The following is a 21,439-nucleotide window of genomic DNA, read 5'->3' as shown; positions in this document are numbered from 1 at the left end:
ACTCTGGAGCCTCAGACTAAAACCACCAGGGGAAACTCTGCTGCACTATCACATTTATGGCATATTGTCAAGCTGGCTTCCATCAGAATTTGAGTTCTACAAAAGCAGCAGCTTGTCTTATTGTCTTTGAACCTAAGCACTAAAAACTAAATAGGGCAGATACTCAGATCTTTATTGGATGGTTTCATCAATAAACAGATTCAATCATCAATGTATTCTTCCCTGGCTTATGGGAAGACCTCCAGAAAAGTAAATACTGTTCATCACTAGTTAACAAACTAATGCAAGCAATAAAAGCATCTGACTAGTTTTTTAAGCTAACTACAATTAAAGCAATATCTCCCTCCACGTGATGGCAAGCAACATTGGAGAGTCTTTAACAAAAGTCTGTAAGTTGAAACCATGTCAAGTTCATGGTAATTACCAAACCCATTTATTTCACTGTTGTCACTTAGTAACATGTACCCATGCTCCTTATTCATTAAGCTGATAGAGCATTCAATTCCCCAACAGGTCAAGACATCTTTTCTATTCTCCTTAAGCCTCAATTCTACCTATAGGCCCTCAACTTCCACTTCACTCAGCCTTTTCCGCTCACCTCCTAACTGCCTGGCTTAGCTTTTCTTTTATCTCTGACTCCTATAAAAGGCTGACTCATGATCTGTGCCTCCACCTATCTGAGTTGTAATTCCTCAGTAATTTCCTTCTTTGCATCTTCTATCTTCCCACCACCTTCATGCCCCACAAATTTTGCCCTCCTCATACTTTTTCTCAGATGTCACTGTTCTCTTTTTTATTTTAATGGTTCAAACGTTTACATTTCCTATCAATGATAAAAACTCAAATACCTACATCCAGACATAACAAATGTCAACACACAGTCATTTGTGCATTACACCTTTTTTAAGACTTACAAAGGCAGCAGCCCCCTTTGCCTTTGCCCCTTCGTGACCTTTACTGCCAACATCATCTAAAGACAATACCTACTTCTCTGTCAATTTCCTTAGCTGCAAAATGAAGATGAGAATTTTACCTATTTCATGAATTACAATGAGGAATAAATGAGTTAATACACATGAAGCACTTACAAGAGTACCTGGGACACAGAAAGCAATCAACAAAAGTTAGCTATTATCAAAGTCAGAAGCTACCAACAACCTCTTATTTGACAAATCCAAAGGCCTTTTCTGAGAAGTCTTCCTTCCTTTTTGACTGGGAATAAAAATATAAACATCACAAACATCCAAATAGCTACACCCAGAGTTAACAAAAGTTAACATCTAACCATTTGTGCTTTAGATCTTTGTTAAGATCTAAAATGTAAAAGATGTGCTTGATACCTCCTCTGTACCCGGCCCTCCCATTTCTCCCCAGAGGATTCTCAAGTTGATGCACAACCTTCTCCACTGTGCCTTCAAACTTCTATTATGCTAATACATGTCCATAAATTATAGTATTCTTTATGGGGTTTTTGAGGTAGCAAATATTTAATGACAATAATATTGTAAACACTGAAATGATAAAAGCTTTTTACCTTGTAGGACATTCATCTTTTTTGTCAATAAATATTGTTTGTTTTTTTTAAATGGTCCTATACCCCACATATCCTACAGGACATCAGGTCCGCAGTAACTCTCCAGGTCCCCACACGCAGAACTAGACCTAATGCACTCCTTCCAAAAGCTGTATATATGGTCATCACTATCATTACAACTTGTTATCTCCATTCCTTCCTGATAAACAAACATAGAGGTTGTTTCTAAACTTTGCTGCAATGACTTCTTGTCACGGCTCCATACCCATAGTATTTCTTTCAAGTATATGCCCAAGAATGGAAGTGCTTGGTCACGGGGTATGGGCATGTTTGAAGAGAAACTGCCAGATTGCTCTTCAAAGTGATTTATCAATTATGAATTCACCCACAATGTCTGCTCTCCCCTACTTCTCCACTACTTCCTGACCCCTGCATGAAAGGAGGAGGTATGTTTCAATGCTGACATTCAAAGATGGTAACTCTGGCCATAACCTGCCTTTCTGGCCTCCCACGCACATCTACCACAAATAAAGATAAAAACAACTATCTAACCTGAAACCAATATCACCCCAATAAATTCAATATCTTTTTTAAAAAAGGACTGTACCATTCCATCAACAAATTCATCTTCCCTATTTTTGTCCTATGAAAGGCCCTTCCTCACAAACTGTGGCTACTTCACTTTAGTATACTGATCTTGTTCTGAACACAGACGACCTAACTAATTTCCTTCCCTAATCAATATGATCAGGCTCAGATACATTTTAAAACCAGGACAGACAATAACAAACTACTTTTCTTCCCTACCTTCAACTTTAAGAATCACTAAATGGGGCCCATGGGAAGAAAGATAATTTGATAAGGAAGGGAGAAGGAAGAGAAGGGGCAGGGGGACAAAATCAAACTAAGTACATTACTGTGAACTTCTTCATCCAGTGCTTTCACTTTCCCTTTCTTCTTAATGAGCTGGATCTTGCAGGCATTGGCTTCCCAGTCTTTGTCATTCCCTCCATCCACTCCCACACCTGAATCATCAAAAGGTAGAAGAGCAATATTTAAAACTGGCTATTACTTATGGTGTAAGGAAAAACTTTAAAATATTTTTCATCTAATTAATTCATTTACTTATCAATTCAACATATACTGAACACCTATTATATGTCAAGAACCAGGATAGCTGCTACAAACAAAAATGAAAATAACCCAGTTCCTGTCCACAAATTTCTAATAGTGTATTGAGAAGACAAAAAAATAATTACATACAATGTGGTTTCAGGTTATAATAAAAGTATTACAGGTTGTAACTGGAGTACAGTAAAGAAACAGAAGATAGGCACCCACCAAATGATTGGGATAAAGAAGGTATGTCAGGGAATACTCTCTTGAGACTCTACTTAAGATCCTAAGGAATCTGAAAGTTATTCTGAAGGTACTGAAGGCCGAGTAGTTTCAAGTAGAGAAATCACATGGCAAAAACGTTTAGAAAAAGCTCTAGAAACAGGATAAGAGGATAGATTGGAGCAACAGAAAGAAGAAACCAGCTCAGAAGTTACAGCATTAACAAAGCACAAAAAAAGGGCCTGAATTAAATGGTGGGCATGAAGACAGATATGGGTGATACTGAGTAGAAATTAACGAATGTAATATGAGGAAGCGGTAGAAATCTGGGATACCTCCTAGGCTCGACCAAAGGGACCTGGTAATCAAAGGCACATGGAAAGAACTGACTGGAGAGTGGGGTGAGAAAAAGAGCCCCCAACGCAGAAAGAAAAGAAATAATCAGCATGTAAGGAAGACGATGAAATGTGCTGTCAGAGAAGCTAAGGAAGAAAGGAAGAATTCTAAGAACAAAGTAGTTGCAAAATTGACTTTCCATTAACTGAGGAACATCATGGAAAATAAATGCCCATTTCGGCTGGCAACGCTAAATGTACAGAAGAGTTAACAGAGCGGGCCTGCAGTGTATCCTTCAAAATGCCTGCTCTTGAAGTTAGACCTTAGATTTCAGGAGGGTTCCCACCACCCTAACTAATGAAAAATAGCTCACTGCACCTAAACCGCTGTTACAACTATTTGCCCTTATGCTGATCATTTGCTTCTCTTCTGGGAGTCTACAATTTTGGTACATTTTAGACAGAGGGTGTCTACGTGACCAGCCCCCAGTGAAAGCCTTGGGCACTCACTTGCTAATGAGCTTTCTTGGTAGACAACATTTCACCCATGTTGTCAGAATTTGCTCGGGAAGGTAAAAGCATCTATTGAAACTCCACGGGGAGAGAACCCTTAGAAGCTTGTGCCTGCTTTCCTCCAGACTTCACCCCATGTGCCTTTTCTCTTTGCTGATTTTGCTCTGTATTCTTTTGTTGTAATAAATCAGAGCCATGAGAACAACTACACGCTGAATCCCTTCAGAAAATAATCAAATCTGAGGGTGGTCTTGGGGATCCACAATATGGCTAAGGAAAGGAGCTAGAGTAAAACATAAAGTTGACAAAAAGACATTTTTATCTGCTTTGTAATTTATGTAAGGTAAAAGACTCTTAAGTTTATATGCTAAAAGCCTGGAATATCTAGAGAAAATGCTATTTATAGTAAAGAAAAAAGATAATTTATAGAATAAGACCTTCAAGAGCTTTGTTCTACCCACCATAGAAATGCTCCAGATGATTTATATGTTTACACAATATCATTCTTAACAAAAGAACATACCCATTAGAAGCAATACTCTACATAAATAATACTGTTGAAATTACATAAACAAACCCTCTAAACATTCTACAAGACAAAAAAATTCTTGAGATTTTAGATTTGCTCAAAACAAAACAAATGTTACTAAAGAATCTAGTCTCCTAATACAAAAACTATCCTATTTTGATTCAAGAATCATGCAAACCCATAATATTTTTTTAAAAGGAAATACCAGCAGAATCATATCCTCTGTACTCCAATCTCTGCAGGCCTTTGATTAGGGTCTCCAAGATTTCTCTTCTTGTTCGAGGGACATGGTAGTTTAAGTAAGCGAATATACCTGTAAACAAGCAAATATTTAATAGAAAATCCTATCTAGAGAAAAATTAACATAATTGTGATAAAATCTTCATCTGCATAATTATGTGTAAAATGTGCAAAAATGTGAGCTTAGAGTCAATCATTAAAAGAGAAATAAATCCTCACTTCAAATTGTCTAAAGACAGTGAAATTTTTTCAATAGGGGATCTCTCATCTATTAAAGAGGTAAAGCAAATATGTCAAAATAAAAGTTTATTTTTTCAAAGCATCTTATAAGCTTGTCACTTATTGTCCATTACAGCCATTTGTAAAGTGATATTTAATTTTTAAAAACTAACCAATCAACAAAGTTAAGGTTTATGTTATAAATACTTAACATTATATTTAAGAAGAAAAGCTTTTCCTGAAATAAGTATTTTAAGCCACGTATGGGCCCTACAAAACTATACAGATGAAATAATTTTTCTCCTTCCTATGACCATGTTATCAATAACATTTAGGAATAAATAACTTATAAATATCAATAATGTGAAAATGCTACCTAAATAATCTAATAAAGGGGGATATATTAAAATATATATGTAATCCATTTAAAAGAAAATGGCTTGAATCAGTTGTTCACCAGGTATTGTATAGCTAATGACAAATAACTGCAATACATGTTTACAATGCTTGAAAATTCATAGAAAAACAGTAATTTTGAAAAGCAAAACTAGAAATAAAACAATTAGTACATGTGAACTGCGCCAGGCAAGCAAAGAGGTAGTAAATAGAACAGGTAATAATATTCACATTTTAATAACAGCAGGATGAATATTATCTGAAGCCTTCCATTATTATGCTTTGGCCAAGGTGGAAACAGCTGAAGACCAAAGTATGAGAACATATAAATTCAAGTTGCTAATTTATGAAAGAATTTCCTTGTTTTTATTTTACACTATACTGCCAATGAATCACAGGGGATTAAATGAATTAATTCTGTAGAGTAGAACTCCAAAACAACTAGTCTTTATTTCTATTTGAAAAGATATCTTTATTCCTAAAAATACTAATAGCTTGGTCCTAATGAAGCATTTCAGCATACAAAAATACTGAATTGTTACTATCCTACAAAGCAGACATAATACATATATGCTGAGCACCATGATCAGTACAGCACAATTTTTTTCAAAAAAACTATCATGACCTTAGAAAAAAAAGGAAATCTATGTTTTAAAACTAAGTCCAAAATAACCTGAAACAACTGCTTAAACTTTCCCCCCAAAAGGAAGTATGAGACCTAGTACTCACAGAAATCCTGTACTTCATTCATACTAAAAAAAAAAAAAACCCAAAACCTTACAGTTGTAAAGGTTTTTAAGTTATTATGTGTTATACAAGCATCTTATTTTCGCAACACCACAATCTTACATGATATCTGGCATTTTACTGTTACTACTGTTCCTTCATAAAATATCTATAATATGAACTAAACCAATAACCCAACTGTAAATCACACTTTATGTGTTCTACATTTATTCCCCCTATGAGTCACTGACCTTTGATAAAGACTAAATGCAGAAAAATGTCAGTTCCAAATAAGTATTTTTATTAGAACACTGAATGACAATACATAAACTACATATCTTTTCCCAAAATACTACCTTATTTAAATGTGCTAAAGAATACTAATTCTCAACTAGTCCACCCTCTGCCACTGTGACTACCTGGCATTAGCTAAACAATCTGCTACAGGAAGACACACCTGAATCATTCGAAGATCATTAACTAATAAAACACATTACACTGCCAAGCCTTGAGAGTGTAATACGTGTCTGAGGCACTCTGGAAAGCCCTGAAGAGCTGCCAAATCCCAATAATTCAGCAGAATCAGAAAAATTCACTATTAAATCATCTTGTTTTCAGCCATCTTTCTTAAGTGTATGTATAGCTCACAATTACTTCAAAGTTGAACACTATAAGTATCTTGGATCTTTATTTAGAAGCTTGGTATGTTATTGCGACCAGAAATATGTTGTAGGAACTTAACTGTTGTTTATATCAATTAGCCTATGGTGAAACTGGTTTCATTATCCATAGCTTCACTTAAAGTCACAGTTTCCAGGAACCTATCAATGACACTGAGGATGTACATGTGGTTAATAATTAAAAGCAAAGTAACATACAAAATATGAAGACATTTTTCTATAAAACCATATTATTGCACCTAAGAAGATAATGTTCTACTATCACCTAATACAATGTTCATATTAAAATATTCCCTATTATCAGAAAAATGCCTTTTACAGTTGATTTGTCCCTTCTAGGATACAATAAAGGTATGAAGCTCACATCTGATTAAGTCTCATGAATCTCTTTGAGTCCAGAATGGTTTCCTATTGCCTTGTTTCCCCCAAGACATGGACTGACAAGCTGGGGCCGATTTCCTTGTTAAATGTCTTCTGCTATGGCTGTGTCTAATTGTTTCTACATACATGGGGAGACCCAAACATCCCTGAGATTTATTTATTAAAAAATTGTGTATATATTCTCACATGTTTAAACTTCAGTCACCTTCAAAATTCTATTTAATGCAATACTCCTGTCAAGACGTTTTTTTTTCCCACTGCCAAGTCTCTGAACTCCTCGATTTTGATGCCTTTTAGTGTTTCTGCCATTTTTTGTTTCACCTCTTAAACACTGGCAAAATGTTTCCCTTTGAGGACTTTCTTCATCCAGAAAACAAACAAAAAGAACTTGCTTGGGACAAGATTGGGTGAATAGGAAAGGTGGGACAAGGGGGTCATGCAGTTTTTGGTCAAAAACTACTGAACACTCAGTGTAGTGTGTGCAGGCATGTTATCACACAAAATGCATTAAAAGAGTTTTCAAAAAAAAGTCATGGAAGCCAAAAGCAGCCACTCTCAATGCCAGCTGGTGCACTGATGCCAGTGGGTCCCTAGAACACTCACCTAGTGTGAAAAGCCTGTACTACAAGGGATCTGACCTCTAAAAGATTACCCTGGGGTTTTGGGGGGAGGTCCCCCCTGGTAGTGTGGCCTAACCAGTTTCACTCTTCCTTGTATTTCCTATAACTGGAAGATAGATCTAAGGGGCTTGATTTAGGTTAAAAATTTGGGGCAAGAATTATTCACAAGTAGGTATGTGTTTCATATTGTCTATGATCACCTATTAGTGATGTTAAGATTCATCATTGGTTTAAGATGGAGGCAAAGACAGTCACTTAGCCTGTGATATTCTGAAACCACCTTTACTGTTCTGAAAGCACCACAAAATACTTTCTAGGGCTTTAGATATTGACAGCATTGATTTTAAGACATCCATATTTTCTTTCTTTGTAATCCACATAATAATGGTGCATTTCCCAGTCAGTAGCACCTTAAATGAAATACCACATATCAAATTTCAATTCTAAACCTGCCCCCCCTTTTTTTGACATAGGTGGCACTAGTATTACCAATAATCATTACTATCATTTTTTTTGGTTCACTATTGAAACAAAGAAAAGGAAAAAGGAAGGAATGGAGGAAGAAGTAGGATCTCTATGTCTCCTTACATAACTGGGCAGGAATGGAAAGGAAGAAAAAGATGCTACACACAGAGATTTTCTAAGATCAAAGTAATAGAGCTGGTAGAAGGAAGAAAAAGGATTAACCTAATTCACACCTGGTTAAGAAAACGAAAAATAAAGATATTCAATCTGCCAATTTTACACACCAGCTCCTTGACAGCATTTGTGGCCCAAAACATCTACCTGTTGTGATGGGTGGGTTATCTATATGTAATCTTGGGGTAGCTGGGAAAATATAATGGCAAATAACCAGCCCCTCAGGCATGCAGGGCATATTTATTTACAATGGAGGTACTCTTAAGTCAAAATAATGCTAATAAGAGTAGAAATCTCTAGATTGTTTAAAAATATTTATTTATTTTTAGAGAGAGGGGAAGGGAAGGAGAAAGAGAGGGAGAGAAACATTAATGTGTGGTTGCCTCTTGTATGTCTCCCACTGGGGACCTGGCCTGCAACCCAGGGATGTGCCCTGACTGGGAATCGAACCAGCGACCCTTTGCTTCACAGGCCCGTGCTCAATACAGTGAGCTACACCAGCTAGGGCAGAAATCACTAGATTTTTTTTTATCCATTTTTTAGGTCTTTGACTTGTCTTATCAAACCTTCCAATGTACTGTTTTATGTGGTATTGGAGCAATTCCTGAAGAGTTGTGGAGAGTTGATTTTTATGCTTTTGTCAAAAGCATAAAAATTATCTATATCCTACTTATTCTCTATACCTTCTCCCCCTTCTCTTCCTCCCACTCCCCTGTTGCTAACTCTCCATGTGATCTCCATTTCTATGGTTTTATGCTTTTGTCAAAAGCATAAAAATCAACTCTCCACAACTCTTCAGGAATTGCTCCAATACCATATAAAACAGTTGTATGGAGCATAAGAGATTTTCTACTCCCAAACCAACATGTGCATCCAAAGTATAAGTTTTCTTATTATACAAACATAATATATTTGGGATAAATATCTCCCCAAGTGAAGCAGATGCTTGCACCTACAGGTATCGTTCTCAGAAAATGGCAACCTAAATTCAATGACATGAAGGCATTTATGAGTACCTTGCTTAACAAAATATTCAGACACACCTGATTGAAAGCAATTTAGTTATAAGTAAAGCAAACCTTATTAAAATAAACACTGAATGCAATCTAGCTGACCAATCAAATTATTAAAGTTCAACCACAGCCTGGTTGAATCTATGTCCTTATAAGAAATTTTACTTCTACATATTTTTTCACCTGGCAACTTCAATATTTTGAGATGCTAGACAACAGAACTCATCAGTGTTAAGTGTTCAAATTGATTCTCTAAATTTTATACTTTCTGAATCAAAATCCATCTACAATGCCTCTTAAGTGTCATTAAAAATTTTTTTCTTAAAACTCATCATTTCTCACAAATTCTTACAAATTCATCATCATCATTAAAGATTCAAATTACACAAAGGCTACAAAATGAATTGTGAAAATCTCCTCTTTCTACCTCCATATAAAGAAGATAACCAACATTAATTTGAAACACGCTGTTCCAGTCTTCCAGTTATGAATGTTTCTACATAAAGGAACCTAAATGTATATGGCTTTGATAGGCTTTTTTAAAACATAAACATTTGATGACACGATATGTGTGTCCTATAGTCTTTTCTCTTTCTTTTTTTTCCTCCTTTAAAAATTTTATTTCCTTTTTATTTAGGCCTTTTCTATTTTTTTGGAGCACTTGAGTTTTTTTCTTTTTAAATATATTTTATTGATTATGCCATTACAATTGTCCCATTTCCCCCTCTTCATACCCCTCCACCCTGCATACCCCCTCCCCCATATTCCCCCTCCTTTAGTTTATGTCCATGTGTCACAAGTTCTTTAGATTCTGTATTTCCCATACTATTCTTGCCCTCCCCCCTGTCTATTTTCTGCCTATTATCAATATCCTACTTATTCTCTATACCTTCTCCCCCTTCTCTTCCTCCCACTCCCCTGTTGCTAACTCTCCATGTGATCTCCATTTCTATGGTTCCACTCCTGATCTAGCTATCCTCTTACTTTGCTTTTGTTTTAGGTGTGGTTGTTAATAACTGTGAGTTTGCTGTCCTTTCACTGTTCATACTTTTTATATTCTTTTTCTTAGATAAGTCCCTTTAACATTTCATATAATAAGGGCTTGGTGATGATGAAGTCTGTTAACTTGACCTTATCTGAGAAGCACTTTATCTGTCCTTCCATTCTAAATGAAAGTTTTGCTGGATAGAGCAATCTTGGATGTAGGTCTTTGGATTTCATGACTTGGAATACTTCTTTCCAGCCCCTTCTTGCCTGTAAGGTCTCTTTTGAGAAATCAGCTGACAGTCTGATGGGAACTCCTTTGTAGTTGACTGTCCCCTTATCTCTTGCTGTTTCTAGGATTCTCTCCTTCATTTTAATCTTGGGTAATGTAATTATGATGTGCCTTGGTGTATTCCTCCTTGGGTGCAACTTCTTTGGGACTCTCTGAGCTTCCTAGACTTCCTGGAAGTCTGTTTTCTTTGCCAACATGGAGTTTTTCTTTATTATTTGTTCAAGTAAGTTTTCGACTTGTTGCTATTCCTCTTCCCCGTCTGGTACCCCTATAATTTGGATGTTGGGATGTTTAAAGATGTCCTGGAGGTTCCTAAGCCTCTCCTCATTTTTTTGAATTGTTTCTTCATTCTTTGCTGTTTGGTCATTTTTCTTCTTCTTTCTGGTCCGCTCCCTTGATTTGAGTCCCAGTTTCCTTCCCATCACTATTGGTTTCCTGTGCATTTCCCTTCATTTCACTTAGTTTAGCCTTCATTTGTTCATCTAATTTGTGACTAAAACCAACCAGTTCTGTGAGCATCCTGATGATCAGTGTTTTGAACTGTGCATCTGATAGGCTGGCTATCTCTTGGTTGCTTAGAAGTATAGGCTCTGGGGCTTTGAGCTGTTCTGCTTGAGCCTTAATGTTTTGGTCTGTTTGCACCTGGTATGTATGAGGGGCAAAGCCTTAGGTGTTCACCAGGGCAGGGCAACCCAGCTGCTGGGTTGTAATGCTGTATGTGGGGGCAGGGTCAGAGAGGGGCAATGGCGTTTGTTCTGCTCTCTTTCAGATTTCAGTCCCCTCTGCTGCTTCCCAAAAATAAACTGGGCCCCCCTGGTGCCGGCTCCTGGGTGTGTGGGCCTGTGCACCCTCCAGGACCCTGTGGGTCTCTCCAACACACTCTCTGTGAGCCTGGGAGCTCCTCCCAGCACCTCAACCCCCGAAAGTTTTTCTAGTTGGTGCTTTTACGGTTTAAATTCGCATCACTGGGGCCCTGGTTTGCATGGTCTGTCTCACTGGTTGTTTTTTTGCCTGGTTTATCTAGGCACAAATGTGTGACCATGGTCAGCCAGCTGCCTTGCATCCCTACTGGGTCCACCCATTGCCACCCCACACCTGGGATCTGCCAACTGCTGCCTGAGCGCCTGGGTTGGTCTGGCCACTTTTTCCTGTGCAACCCCGCTCTGCCAGCCACTGACTCCACCCCTCTTACTGGTCTGGATGAAGTTTGTTGTTGTCGGACTTCTGTACAGTTCAATTTTCTGTCTGTTTTGGTTGCATTTTTGTTACTAAAACTTTGTTGTCTTTAAACTTGGTTGTGCGAGGAGGCACAATGTTTCCACCTATGCCTCCATCTTGGCCCGAAGTACTCTCTTTTCTCTTTCTTAAGGTGTTGAGACCTTTCCGTGTCAGTACAACACATCTACCCTATTCTATTTCATGGCTGCATACCAGTCCACAATAGTCATATTTTACCTAACTATTTCCCTACTGAGGTTTTCCTACCTCTTTGAAATTATAAACAATACTGCATTAAAATTATACATATCAAATAAATAGATGTCATAAAACATAGTCACAACTATTATAATTATGGATGCACCTTCCACAAGTAAGATTCCTTTAAAAGACGAAAGACTGTGAGATAAAGTCTTCTACATTCCTAAAAACAAAGTAAAAATTGCATGGAGTAACACAATGATGAATTTCAATTATTTATGTGTTTTCTAACTCTTTAAAATGTTTCCTATTTACAAAATGCTGGTTCAAGTGTCCCCTATTTTGTTGTAAATAGATGTTGCCACTGGAAGGAGCTCCATTACTGCTCTCTTGCACATTTAACAGTCTGGAATCCAAAGCACTGTTTAAACCCTGACATCTCTAGTTATACTCTCCCTCGCAGTTTAGGTAGATGTCATCATCTAGGTAGAGACCCAAACAGTGCTTCTGCCATTCTTGCCAAACAGTGCTTCCTCTACTCTAGGCAAAAGATGTCATCATCTTTCCTAAGAAAAAGTATGTACTTCCTGCTCACAAATCCTCAAATATGTCATCTCTCCCACTTCTCTCTGGTCAAGCATATCAAACCACAATTTTTCATTATCTTACCAAGCCAGCTCTTACTCCTGCATCCCTGAGCACACTTACAATAAGGTCCATCCACCTATTTCAGGTCCACTTTCAAAATGCCCTCCCAACTGCTGACCAATCTGTTAATTCATAGATTGTCTAACTTTCCAACTTTCCCCCAGATATTTTCCTAAAGTCTAAAACCTAGACTACTTTCAAATCCTCATTTCTCTCTTCCCAACTTCTTTCTCATTTCTGGTAAATTCTCACTTTTTATAACTGAAGCCTTCAACTTCATCTTCAGAGTACAATACCTGTATACCTTCTTGTCCTTTCTCACAGCTCAAAAGCAAGAAACACATTCTACATACTACCCCCGGAACCAGCCTCTGCTATTCATAATGGTTGGTAAATGTGGAGGAGAGACTGTGCTGTGAGGTGACTGCCGTCTGTCCTGCAGGCTGGACCCAGAACAGAAGGGAAGTTGCTTTCTGCAAACACCCCTTACAGACTATCTGATCTTAACTGATGTTCACTCTGACACAAATCAGCAACCTTCCCTCACCTCAGGCTATGTGCTGGTGGGTCCTGGAACAGGTTGTCGTCCTGGCATGGTCAATGTAATTTCTGTTCCTGGTGGTAATCATGTACTAGTACCCATGACTATTCCCCAACTTTTACCCTATGTAATTCTCTGGTGCCTGAGAAGTAACACAGGGATCCATTTAGCCTTGCAGTTCCCCAAGACAGCCTCATATGTAAGTTTCCCTTAATAAACTCTATTGATTAACAGACTGGGGTGCCCAGCCTCTTTCTTCAGTCTTTCCCAGGCCTCCACTTACAGAGGTAGATTTTCAGTCTCTGGTCTTTCCCTGGGTCTGTGTGTACTAACATTAAGTGATCCCTCAACTTTGAAAGACAGAACTTTTTGATAACATCAAAATATTCTGAAGACACAATAGTGGGTTGAATTGTTGTTATGTAACTTTTAATCAATTTATAGACCGTTCGTAGATTATGAATTTATCAATGGATACACTGTAAAAACTTCACAGCCCATAGGTTAGGGACCACAGCTCTAGAACTCAACTTTTCAACTCTATCAGCGCCCTCAGTTCCATAGCACCCCCTCCTTTGTTGGTATACTTGCCCTTGCAAGTCCTCAAACTCAAGTACTTCTGCTCCACATACGTAACCATCTCAATGACTTTACTGTAGCCAAATGCAATTAACTTCACTCTGCAGTATTAAACATAAATGACCTTCTACTTTTATAGACTCTGTCCAAAGCAATAACTACCTTGGAACTCTTCTGCCTCAGACCACTGGTATTTGGCCTCTTTTCTTGGCACTTCTATTTCTTCTTTCAAATCCACTGGCAGTAGTTCTCAATTTCTTCATAACTGCATTGACTACTGAGTAACAAATGCCATCGATATCTTTCACAGTGCACCAGTTCTCTACCAGCTGGCACTATTCCTCAACGTAGAAGTCCTGAGCCCTGGCCAGTGTAGCTCAGTGGATTGAGCGCGAGCCTACAAACCACACAATCGCGGTTCGATTCCCAGTCAGGGCACATGCCTGGGTTGCAGGCCAGTTCCCAGCAGGGGACTCACGAGAGGCAACCATACACTGATATTTCTCTCCTTCTCTCATTCCCTTCATCCCTAAAGATAAATAAATAAAATCTTAAAAAAAAAAAAAAAAGAAGTCCTGCGCAATCATCTAGAATGTTCCTGGCCTAACCAATCTCTGAATTTCTATTCATTCCATTAGGGGTCTATAAGATACAACAAAGGGCTGTGTATTATCACCTACTCCTATTTCACATGTATTCACTGTTTTCTCAAATCAGACACCAATTCCTTAAAGGCAATTCCCTGGTTTCAGTCATCTCTCCAAAGGGCAGAGTGCCAAATATAAAGCCATCACTCCTAACACTTTCTAGGTACCTGAAATGTACAGTTGGAAATTCCCAAACCACAAAACAAGAACATGATTCTGAAGGATGCTAAATAAAGATGAGGTGAAGGAAAGTTTCCATAATTAAAGGTTTGAGAAATACTGGTTACGGCAAGGGTATCCAACCTGCGGCCCAAGGGCCCACATTCAGCCCAGGGTGGCTGTGAATGTAGCCCAATACAAAATCATAAATTTACTTAAAACATTATGAGATGTTTTTGTGATTATGTGTCACAATGTTTTAATGTGACCCAAAACAACTCTTTTTCTTCCAGTGTGGTGCAGAGATGCCAAAAGGTTGGAGACCCGTGGTACAGGTTAACAGCTTTATTCGTAGATCTTCCTAGAACCTTTAATCTTGCTTAGTGCAAATCTCCAAAAGCAGAATTTCCCAAACTCTTTCCTACTTTTTACTGCTCTTTACCAGAAGCTATTGCCTCTCCCTTTCTAAGGAACCCAACTGAGGAAATGCTTATTAAGCAATTAATTATTTTCTTTCAACTACTTTATATACAGTATGATTTGTAAGGATATGTTAATAGTACTGGTTTTAAGATTCATCCTAGCAGCAAGTTTCAGCATCCCTCAATTACTCCCAAAGCCATTAGACAGTATAATTACAAAAAACCTTTTAAGGATTCATGTCAGGATGCTTTTAAATTACAGTTCCCTTACTGTTTCTTTTTAAAGACTTTTTATTTATTTATTTTTAGACAGAGGGGAAGGAAAGGAGAAAGAGAGGAAAAGAAACATCAATGTGCAGTTGCAACTTATGCATCCCCTACTGGGGACCTGGCCTACAACCCAGGCATGTGTCCTGATTGGAAATCAAACAGGCAACCCTTTGGTTCATAGGCCAGCACTCAATCCACTGAGTCACACCAGCCAGGGCCCTTACTGCTTTTAAATATAACTTCATTCACAAAAATTGTATTTATATACACCATCATTTATTTTTTTAAAAACAGCAAAAACTGTTTAAAGATGTGGGTAGCTTGGATCAAAAACTGTTTAAAGATGTGGGTAGCTTGAGAATGTGACATTCTCATCAAGCCACAGGTAAACAACTAAAAAAGAACAAACTGTATTCTAAAAAGCCAAGAGTAAGAGGAAGATAAAATAAATTAGGTAAACAGACACTATTCTCTGGGAGATGCACAACACTTATAAGTACATTAAAGGATCCACGAAGTCCTTCAATTAAAAAAAAAGCCAGTTCAACACTGTTTAATTTGTTGCCCCCCAAGTTTACTGGACCATGGAATATTTATTTTCCTGATTAATACTTATTAACATCCCACTTCAACCTGGTAAACATAACAGTTTTATCAGTATATCGTATTTTTAAAAAGCATATACAGGATGAGCCCTGGCTGGTGTGGCTCAGTGGACTGAGCACGGGCCTGCGAACCGCATGATCGCAGTTTGATTCCCAGTCAGGGCACATGCCTGGGTTGCAGGCCAGTTCCCAGCGGGGGACTCACAAGAGGCAGCCATGCATTGCTATTTCTCTCCTTCTCTCCTTCCCTTCATCTCTAAAGATAAATAAATAAAATCTTTTTTTTTAAAAAAGCATATACAGTATCATTAGCCCATATTCTTATGCTTCGACATGTTGCAATGTTGAAACAATATAATCTTTTAGAAAAATATGAATTGGCAGCAGGTAATCAGAAAGTAAATCTCTAAATTTTCCCATCTGATCTCATTCCCCAAGTTCTCTGCCTAGAAATTTTATTTCCATGATTAAGATGTGGAAGGAAAATAAAGACAAACTCTTGTTTTAATAGTTAACCTTCATAATTAACATTAAAAGGAAAGAAATTCTGGAGCTTATTCCAGATTATGCAAAATTGTGGTCTGGGTTGACTTAAAAGCAGGACCTCAAAAAATGCTTTAAATACTAGTTCTTTATTGTTTATAACCTGCTTCCTCAGCAATAAAACTGTGGAATGGGGATGTTGGCTAAGTGAAAACTCTCAACATCTAGTCTCCACCCTAAAAGTCTCACTCTACTCTGCATCTTTTCTAAACGAGATCACTTTTTTAGAGTACTTTGACTTCCTTTTTCCTGGATCACAATGAGGAAATGACCTGCAACCAGAAAACCAGGTACTTAACTAGGTGCACACCTCCTGATTCAGGAAAAATTAATAACCAACTGAAGTACAATGAGGATTAACCAGTTTGCATAATCACTACTTCACAGCTCCAGGCTAAATTATGTGTTCTTACAAAACTACTCTACTACTTAGACACATTAAAAGTACCTATATCTGATGCTCAAGTTCACCCGACCCTAATAATTTCGGAAAGAAACTTACAGGTTTTCTAGTTTTGCTTTTTAAACTACTCTTAAATTTAAACATGTTCTTCCTTTTCAGAAGCTGAAAGTAACATAATGTTAAATACAAGAAAAATATACACTAATGAGAATACAGACACCTCCTGCTCAGGTCTTACTGCAAAAGGCTACAAAGAATAAGTTTCCCAAACAGTTTCAATTCATGGCTCAGTTGAGCATAGTCCCACAAAGTAAATCATGGCCGGTTTGATTCTGGGTCGGAGCATATGCCTGGGTTACAGGCTGGTCTCCAACTGGGACTCATGCAAGAGGCAATTTATCGTTGTTTCTCTCACACATGGATGTTTCTATCCCTCTCTTTCTCCCTCCCTTCCCCTCTCTAAAAATAAATAAATAAAATATAAAATTAAATTAAAGTAAATTACAATTGCCTTTTTCCCCCCTTCAGGGATAAGGTCAGTTGTAAATTTCAATAAGAAAGGTAGGGATACAATTCTTTATAATGACAATGGCCAAGGTAGTATCAATTTCAGTGCCTATCAGTCATTTCAGATATAATTCTGACAATTTCTTTTAGCCAAAACTTGTAAGTAATATTAAAACAACTAAGTCTGGAAACATGGAATAAAATGGCCTAATGATATTTTAACTGTTCCAAGCAAAACATTTGTGAAACGCAGACTAACTTTGTTCATACGTGTTTTAAATGGGTACACATGCAAGTGATAAATGATGTATGATCTATCGTCATGGTCACTTCTGGGCCTCTTCCACCAAGTTATTAATTAGTGATGGTTTCTGTTGAGACGGGGGTGGCAGGAAGTAAGATCATGTGTAATGCTACTGTCATACCTCTGCTTACAGTTCTGTTTTCTATTGGGCCTGACCGAAAGACAGTAACTAAAAATAAATATTGTTTTAAAGGTAAATCCTAGAAGAATACAAGATAAGTTCAAGAGACCTCACCTGATGTTCCGCAGGTTGCCCCACTCACCCGGTGAACTCTTGTGAAGACACTCGGTCCACACCTCAGTTCCTTCTACTCTCTCTCCTATTCCAACACAAACATCTCTTCCCTCTCGGCTCCCTTCTCCGCACCCTGCCTCCTCCTCCTCTGTTCCCCTAGATCCTCTCTAGGGCTCGCCTCCCTCTCTGATACCCTCTTAAGTCCACCACACCCCTGCGCCCCAGCTCGCAGAGGGCCACCCCGGCCCCAGCACCCGCGACCACCATGGGACGCCCCCCGCCCATTACTCTGACTTCGCACAGTCCACACTCCCTGCTCCCGCCGTGCCTCAGGCCTCAGCAGCGGACCCCAGCACCGCCCCGCACACACCCCCCACCCGTGGTCCTTACCACACATGATGCAGAAGGCTCGGTCTGCAAGGCGAGTGATGAACAATTGCGAGGTCGGGCGCACACAAGAGCCTGTGGGGCTATCGGCGGGCTTGAGACAGACCTGCAACCACGTACTCCCAAGGGAAAGCGACTGCAGTGCTAAAAGGTTTCCTGGCCTCCCAGACTGCCAGCAACTGCCTCCAGGGCCGCCCCCTTCGCTGCGCACTGCGCAGCCGCTGCTGCCACCGTCCGCAGATCCCATTGGGCCGTGGCCACACCACTCATGCGCAGATCCCGCCTCCCGCCCAGGAGCCTACACAGGCGCTGCCCCGCTGGCAGCGAGGACGTGGCAGCGGCACGCGGCAGCATCCGCCACAGGTTCCTGGAGCCAGCCAGCCAGCCGCCTAGCCCCTGGCGAGTAGCAGCAGGCCTGGCGCCACGGGGAAGGAAGCAACTTGGTGGCTGGCAGGGAATGAGGGTAAGATAAGGAAAGAGGATGATGGAATTGTTAGCAAAGCAAATAACGGGACGCGCGCCTAGTGCAGTGCAAGGCCCCAATCTCCTGCACCCCACGAAGTGGGGAAAAAAGAGGGAAAAAGCTGGAGGCCTGTTGGACAAATAGGTCAGGGTGGGTAAGGGGCATAAGTCGAAGAAAATTTTGCAAACAGTTCAGGGGAAAGAGATACCAAAATTCTTGATTGCAAAGCGCTATTCAGATTCTGTCAGTCTTTCTGTTGGCAGCAATTCAGTTCCTGACTTAGGCTCCTGGCCTCCCCCATCCACTGCTTCCCTGACCCCCGGTTTTTGCAAAGGGGCAAGGAGAGACTTCTGCTGGCCCACCTGAGAGGGCTGTAGGAATTGCCTAGATTTGACAGCCATATGTTTGACTCATAATCGATTAATTAACTCTGTGAATTAGTGCAACATTCCTGCTAAGAGAAACTTAGTTGATGTTTCTGTGAATTTATTACATGTGCATTTGCTTTAGGAAGATTTAAATAGTGCCTTTAGTCAAATGTAGATGGTTATCCTAACTCTATTAATATGACCCTAGAACAGAATCAAATAAAAACTTGCATGCCATACAGAATGTGGCATGCACTGTAGACCCCAGATGTCTCATCTTACCTCACACTACTGCTCTCTTCCCACCCCACCTTCGGTCATTTCCACTCCAACACCAGTGAACAGGTAATTTCTCAGTTGGGCCAAAATTCTCAAGTCTGGCACACTTTAGTTACTCTTCGTTGAGTCCACACCTCATCTCGACTTAAGTGCTTCCTGTTAGGGAAAAAACCTCTTCTATCTAAGGACATGCATTAATTAACCACTCATTCTTTGAGCTGCCCCCTATAAAGAAAGCACTGTACTTTGAATTGATTTTTTTCATACTTCCCTATTGGGCTAGGTTTCTTGAGTCTAGAACAAATGTTTGTATACCCAACACCTAGTATAAACCCTAACACAAGGTAAGGGATCAAAAATGGCTTTTGAATAAGTGAAAAAGAAAGTCAAATGTTCTTAACAGAACTGACTTTCTCTGGCAAGTTGTATGATCAAGTAAGCAAAGGGCTTTTCAGTTTTTCTTAGGGAAAAAAGTACCTTTTTTTTTTTATAACTGGCCTGAATAATTTATTTATTTATTTATCCAGAAAATGTCACACTGAACTAATCGAAGTATTTCTAGCATGAAAGCCTTTTGATATTTCAGGCCCTTAAACAGGTTCCTAAATCACCCAGAGCAAAGTTCAAAAATAAAACAGTGAACTGTTTGAAAATAGGCAACACATCTCTTAATTCAAGAGGCAAAGGCTCTGGATATACATCTTAGCCTCAGAACCCTCATCTAAGAGGTTTTGTTAAGACCTCAGTAATATTAACAAGGAGTCATCTTGTGATTACAATGTTTGAACAATACCTTTGTACACTGTCAGAGAATGTGTCCGTGCCGCAAAGAACATGCCAGCAGTATCGCCAAAGTTACCATGCTCAAACTATAATTATAGTTCCTCTGAAAGCAGAGGAACCCCCTGCTTTCCTCTTCTGATTATTAGTTCATTATGGCTGTCAGTTTGTCTTGTCCATCTCCATTCTACAGATACTTTGTAAGGTGTTTATGCACCATTTGAGAGAAAAACTTTGAAGGCCAATAGTTTCCCAACTGTTTGGTATGGGCAGATTCAAAGAAAGCCACAAGAATGAAAATCTACTTCTGTAAGTAGAGGGCAGGGAAAGACCAAAGAAAGAGGCTGGACACTCCAGTCTGTTAATTAATAGAGTTTATAAAGGAAAAGGCAGGTCTTGGGTGGCTGCAAAACAAAAGAGATCCCTGAGCTGCTTGACAAACGCAAAAGAATTACATAGGGTAAATGTGGGAATAGGCACGGATACTAGTACATGAATGCTGGAGGTTACGTGCTTGATCAGATCAGGACAACATCCTGTTCCAGGAACAAGCACAGTGCAGGAAGCAAGGGAGGAGTGCTGATTTATGTCAGAATGAACATCACTTAAGATAAGACAGTCTGTAAGGGCAAGCTGTGGAAAGCAACCTCCATTCTGGCCCAGGTCCAGCTTCTGGGACAGAGAGTGATCACATCATGAAACAGTGTCTCCTCCACACTCCACCTATTGTGACTGACTCTTATAATCTCACGTGCCTACCTCTTCCACAAGCTCCCCTGAGTGGTCAGTGAGGGGCTTCGACAGCAGGGAGGTAGCTTGCTTAGTTGCCAATTGACTGCACTGGAGATACAGCAGCAACGGTACAAACATACAAAAAAAAGAACAAAGAAGCAGTCCAAGTATTAGTAACAAGTTTTTCTATCATGCGGCCCCCCAGGACCAAAGCCATTGGTTTAGTGGGTCACTTGGACTCAGGGCCAAATCATTTAACTTGAATTTTCATACATGCTAACAAAGAAAAAATATTAACAGATCCATCTAATATAAAAAGCACAACATTTAGTTTAGATAATGGCACAGGTGTCCCCTGCCCCACCCCCATACCTGAATGTCACAAAAACAGTAAAAGTCTAAGATCAGAAAGACAAGTATTTCGTAGGGACTGAATTGGGAGATCTTCTTTGAGAATTATATTTATAGCCTGATCTTTAGACGTGTGGCTGCAGTCTATGGAACTTGGCCAGACTGTAAACCATACGTGCTGGCCAGGGGAAGTGATGCTCCCTGGCCTAAAGAGGTAAATAGGGGACTAGGACCCCTACTTTCTCCCATCTTTCATGATGAATGTACCAGTCCACATATGATATGTCTCCATGGGTCCTGACTGCATTAGGATGACAGGGTCCAATCAGAGACTGAGCAGTTCTCCACCAATTGTTAG

At 39.3% G+C, this 21,439-nt stretch overlaps 1 protein-coding gene across 1 annotated transcript in view; it reads right to left on the bottom strand.

Annotated features, from left to right (window-relative positions):
• The window catches only part of GFPT1 (glutamine--fructose-6-phosphate transaminase 1), a 67,236-nt gene extending 48,866 nt beyond the window's left edge, over positions 1 to 18,370 (bottom strand). The window contains exons 1-3 of the mRNA XM_037048192.1: positions 18,112 to 18,370; positions 4,455 to 4,562; positions 2,452 to 2,559 (exon numbers count right to left, since the gene is read on the bottom strand). Coding sequence (XP_036904087.1) covers positions 2,452 to 2,559; positions 4,455 to 4,562; positions 18,112 to 18,355 — 460 coding nt within the window. The 5' untranslated portion in view covers positions 18,356 to 18,370. The remainder of the gene's footprint in view (positions 1 to 2,451; positions 2,560 to 4,454; positions 4,563 to 18,111) is intronic.
• Positions 18,371 to 21,439: the final 3,069 nt, after the last annotated feature.

This window comes from Sturnira hondurensis, unplaced genomic scaffold, assembly GCF_014824575.4.
Source record: "Sturnira hondurensis isolate 20B ecotype Veracruz unplaced genomic scaffold, ASM1482457v3 Scaffold0006413, whole genome shotgun sequence".
In the NCBI taxonomy this organism is placed as follows: domain Eukaryota; kingdom Metazoa; phylum Chordata; class Mammalia; order Chiroptera; family Phyllostomidae; genus Sturnira; species Sturnira hondurensis.
Note: the sequence above shows the minus strand (reverse complement) of the source record. Positions and strands in the feature narration are given on the sequence as shown.